At 38.3% G+C, this 5188-nt stretch overlaps 1 protein-coding gene across 1 annotated transcript in view; it reads left to right on the top strand.

The window, feature by feature from the left end:
• LOC137660282 (uncharacterized) overlaps positions 1–5188 on the top strand; it is a 58877-nt gene that overhangs the window by 6535 nt on the left and 47154 nt on the right. Inside the window, 2 exon segments of the mRNA XM_068395063.1 lie at positions 517–2596; positions 2598–4688. Of these exon segments, the coding sequence (XP_068251164.1) occupies positions 968–2596; positions 2598–4688 (3720 nt within the window). The 5' untranslated portion in view covers positions 517–967.

Below are 5188 nucleotides of genomic sequence, written 5' to 3'. Positions count from 1 at the left end.
TGATAGGCAGCTGAAAAAAGACATGTATGGAGGATTCTGCTTTTAGAGTCATTGCATTGATGTAATTCAAGCATAGAAATTCGATAGTTTTTTGTAATACCGTTTTAGCCTAAAATGTTACTTGTAAATCCATCGTGATTGGAATTTTCGATCCAGATATTTCTTTTGAAATATGTTTTCAATTCGGGAAAAAATCGGGTAGATATACATGCTATTAAAATAGGATTTTAAACAACCTTGTATTTATTCTCTTTGGTCATTTCATTGGTCAAATCCCAACCAAAATTATTATTTCAGTGAAGTTAAATTGGTTTATATTCGGTTTAATTTACAAATAAAACCTTTCTTTTAAAGGGCATACATATCAATAATACAGTGAACTACAATACAGTCACATATTTAACTCAAACACATACTCAACATCAGAAATTTGTATTTTGATCAAGAATATTTCATAATTTTGTGAAATGGACAAACAACGTTTCATTTTCTGAACCGATGTTTTTCTTCTTTCAGAGTCCTTTATTTTTTCCTGATTATGTTAACTAGATTGTGTTAGTGTGTTAACGTTTTGTGGAAAAGATTTTTTTAGAACGATTGAAGATACCTGCTAGTGTTTGTAGCTTGTGAACATAACTGATTTTGTGTATTAGACTGTTAAGTGTGTCAAGTCGGTTTTAACTTTGATTTTGTAAAGTGTGTAGTTACTGGAAATGGAAAGTTTACCATCGCATCCATCGTGGATTATGAAGCTTGTTTGAATTCGTCTGGGAATTTTAGGCTAACAACGAATGATTGGAAGCCAAGAAACCTTAAGCATTGCATAGTTTGATGTAACCACCCTAAAAACTGTGAATTGTTGGTCTTGATTGAACCCCTTACTTTGTGACGTAATGTATGTCCGAATTCTTGGCTTAGAAGGAGACTTTTGTTTAAGAAATGACCTAGGGATTTTAACCAACAGGAGATGGCAAAAAACTGTGAGAAAGTCAAGTCAAATGTCAGCCAATCACGTTGCTATGCTTTCGCAGCCATCAGCACTGTAAAAGAATGTGGAGATGAAGTTGGTGTACCCCCTGAGAAACCAGTCAGGCTTACAGAATGTAACCAAACAATATCAAATGGTCATGTTGCTCAAGGAGTAAAGAGATTTGAAATGAAGTCTTCTGATTTACCCACCGATACCTTATCTGTTAAGGATGAAGATGAAAAAGGATTGAATTCCATAAGTAGTCAGTCCTCTACAGTATCAAGGGGTTATGGAAATAGTAGTGATGCTTACGAAACGTGCTCTTCTGACCAGTACTCGTCACTGTCCAGTGGAATGGGGGACACTGTTGGTAGTGACATTACAAGGGCCTTTAGCTCTGTCTCACATCAGAGTACCATAGGAACGCAATATTTGGGGGTAAATAAAATTTACAATACAGATAAGCTAGATTCAACTTTTCCTGATGATCCTGGGAATCGTAGTGACTTCTCTGCTAGTGATGATGGAGAGTCTGATTCCTCAGGGATCAGCAAAGGCAGTCCTAGGTTTGTGAGGTCGTTCAATAGACGATTGCGTACCCGTGATAACAGGGGAAGAAATTTTCAGCGGATAAATGCTATTAGGGTACGTGCAAGACCTAGGCAAGAGGGTGTTCGGGAAGAAGTTTTGATGGGTATGACAACAAGTGAGCAAAACAACAATGAAAATATGATGCTAAATGGGAGCTTAGAAGAAATACCCCGAGCTATTCAGAACAGAAGTCCCAGTTTCAGTGAAGCATCTAGTGGGGATAGATTTGATAGTGACACTTTTGAGATGTGTTCTCCTGGATCAGATGATGTATTCTGGGGAAGCGATAAGAACTTGAAATTATCACTGGACCAATCTATAGGAATTAATGTTGGTGGATTGACCTCCAATCCGGAGATTGACGGTATCCATAGAGAAATATATGAAAAGGGGTTTCCTTCCCTTGATGCAGTATGTGAAAGAACTTCCCCCTCCTTAATTCGCAGGGAAAGTACAGACAATGGTCTCTTGCCTTTTAAGGTAAGTGAAGAGGGGTCCAAAATTAAAGAAAATAGCAGTGGGCTCTCACTCCTTTCTCGTTTATCAAAATCGGTGAATATAAAAAGGAAGTATGGTAAAGTCTCTAACAAAACCTCTTCTGAGAAGGTATTGACAGATCCAGATTTAAGATGTAAAGATAACCTGGAAAAAATTATGGAATGTGTTCAAGAAAGAGTTTATGATCCAAAGTATTTAGGTGTGCGATCACAGAGTTTAACACCTGCCCTTGATATTGGATCAAGAGAAACAGATAACGAGTCTGTAGACTCTGAAGACTGCTGTTTAAATGTAACCCAACTTGGCCAGAGGTCCCATAGCTTAACACCAACATTTGAACGTTTTAATGATGATGATGATGATACAGACAAAGACTTACACAAAAATGTGATAATTTCAGAAGTAAAATCTCAGCTCTTGAAGCCTGTTAGACCAGTACCTCCTCCAAGATCAAAAAAGCCACAAATTCATTCTTTAGATTATGGATTAGGAAATAGTGAAAGAGATCCTCATTCTTCAAATGAATCCCTTAACACACCAAGTCAAGGGAAGTGGTAGAAGTCAGGAAGAAATGCTATTGAATCAAAGCTCTGATTATGGAAGACTTCGTAGTGTAAGTAACACCTTTTGCAACTTATGGCCTCAACTTTTCTCTAATTCTTCTAGTAATTCAACAACTAATTCTAAAGTGCAAGAAAAAGATCAAGATATGAATAAAAAAGACATTGCCAGGCCAGATTTACAAGTTAATGACAATTCAAAGAAGACGCTAGAAGAGCGGCATTCGGATAATCCTAGAAGATGTAAAGAAGCTACGAGCATGAACCAATTTCATGCAGTTGATAGTATGCAGAAAGAAAAAGAACCCGTGGAGAAGGTTAGTTCTAATAAGCTGAAAGTTACAGAACGTAGAACTTTACCTGTAAAGCCCCAGGGCTCTTCTCGAAGAACTCTACCACCAAAACCACAGCTTCCTGCTAGAAGTTCTTCATATGCACCTCAACCACCAAGTGCTAGTTCTAAGCCTACAAAACAACCACAAGTTCCTGTCCGTAGCTCATCATACAAGCCAAGTTTCCTTGGAAACCAGTCCAGTGCAAAATCTGAGCTACCTAATTATGGGTCTATTCCTCAAACAATGCATTTTCCTGGATATGCAACTGAAGAATCTTCAACATCACCTGCCAGTTGTAGTTCCCCAATCAGTGCAAGAAAAGGTGTTGCTGAATTTTCAAAGGAGACTGTCAGTCAGAAGAAAGGGAAACTTTTTTCTAGTTTTTCCTTCCACCCAGAATTGAGTAACAAGAAAATGGATACAGAAAGAAATTTACCAAAAGATAAAAAATGTTTAAAGGAAAGAAAAAGTGATGGGGATAAAAAGGTTATTAATGCAAAAGCATTTGGAAATCAGTCAAAGATTCGGAGAACCGGTGCTGTTAAAAAGAGCGATGAGCAAAGATTTCACAGTCAAGATGAGAACATTAGCCCGGGAAGTACAAAGAGGATGCTACTAAAAGATCAGAATGATAATAGAAGGTCTCCCGAGATGCAAGGTAGACATTTAGGGCCTGGACTAAGTTTAGATGGAGGTTTTAATACTGGTGCCATTCCCAAAAGTAGCTATTTAAATAAAACATTCCACATTCTTAACAGAGAAGTAGAAGCGAGAAGAACTAATAGTGACCCAAAAATACAGGAGCATAACAAATCTGAGAGAGAGAGTGAACACGGGCCAGATAGAAATTCAGACAAACTGTCACGGAGCCCTAGCAGAAAAAGGTTAGATAGATCTGTTTCGGTTCCATTTTGGACAAAACTTTATATGGCCACTGGTAGTAATGGTCAACCACCTGTAACAGTTATTAGTGAAGTAGCAGAAAGGACCATCATCGAAGAAACAACAGAGCCTTTCAATCAGAAGCTGTTAACAGCAGTTTCTAAAGACGAAGTCGTAAAGCAGAAACTCACCCACACGACTTCCTCTCCCTCAAATACAGGCGGAAGCACTAGCCCTTTGGCAAGAAAAGTGTCTCACAAAAGAACAAGATCTCATGACGTCACTAAAACATTTAAAGAAGACTTCGTGTCACTTCCTCCTGAAAGGTCAGCTTCTCATGATAACTTAGCTAAACTGAAGGACAACGAGGGAATGGACATGCCTGTCTTGGCTGTAGAATTTGCTTCCCCAGACTCGCCACCTCAGATGGAGTTCAAAAGTTTAAGATTTGCTAATGATGGGGACAGCCATAACTACAAATCTTCGCAGAAGCATAAGAGTTGTAATAACATCATTGACATGAATGGAGACGTACTAGAGCCTATGTCGCCAAAGTTTGCTAGAGCCTTTAAAGACTCCAGACTGAAGAGCGCATCAGCTTTCTGCCTTACTAGTGGCCATGCTAAGAAAATTTCTGCTGCTGCAGCAATGAAGCGTGATGGAGGCGGGGAGGACTCTTGTCCATCAGGGGAGTCTACACCCCCCTGGCCCTCCCCTGGCTTAGCCGATGGGGATAGAAGGAACTTAAGATCCTCGCAGCAGCTGTACACCTCACCCTATGAATTGACAACCCATGCCAGAGATAAACCTTACTTCCAAAGACTAATTGGCATGTTCCATATACAAGTTTCGGTAAGTTTATTCCTCTATTGTTTGTTTTTGTTTTATAAATGAGGTAAGAGACATATGCTTAAATACATTAATCCTATTCGATTTGGGGGCCTCTTGACAGTTGTGAAGTATAATGAAATAAATAAAGTAACCATATTGAAACTCACTGTGGTGACGATGATTTAAATATTAAGCCCTCCAAGAAATTGTTTCATTATACTTGAGTAATTTTGTCAGTAAAACTACATTAAGGATTTTTGGTTACATAACTTTTATGTAAACAGTTTCTAAGCAACATTATACTAGTGAAAAAAAAATGTCAGTTAACTGTAAGAATCACAAGCTTTTCAAAGAGGGTCCAAAAGTTTTACTAATCTATGAAGAGCTTGGGCGTCTATTAGGATTAAAGATGTAACAGGTGAGTAATTAATTGGTTTGAAAAATCTACAAATGCGTTAATTAGTTCAGTTCATTAGCGCCTACGTTAATAAAGCAGTGAATCCCCCCTCCCCCCAAAAAAA

Source organism: Palaemon carinicauda, chromosome 20 (genome assembly GCF_036898095.1).
Source record: "Palaemon carinicauda isolate YSFRI2023 chromosome 20, ASM3689809v2, whole genome shotgun sequence".
NCBI classification, from domain to species: Eukaryota; Metazoa; Arthropoda; class Malacostraca; order Decapoda; family Palaemonidae; genus Palaemon; species Palaemon carinicauda.
Note: the sequence above shows the minus strand (reverse complement) of the source record. Positions and strands in the feature narration are given on the sequence as shown.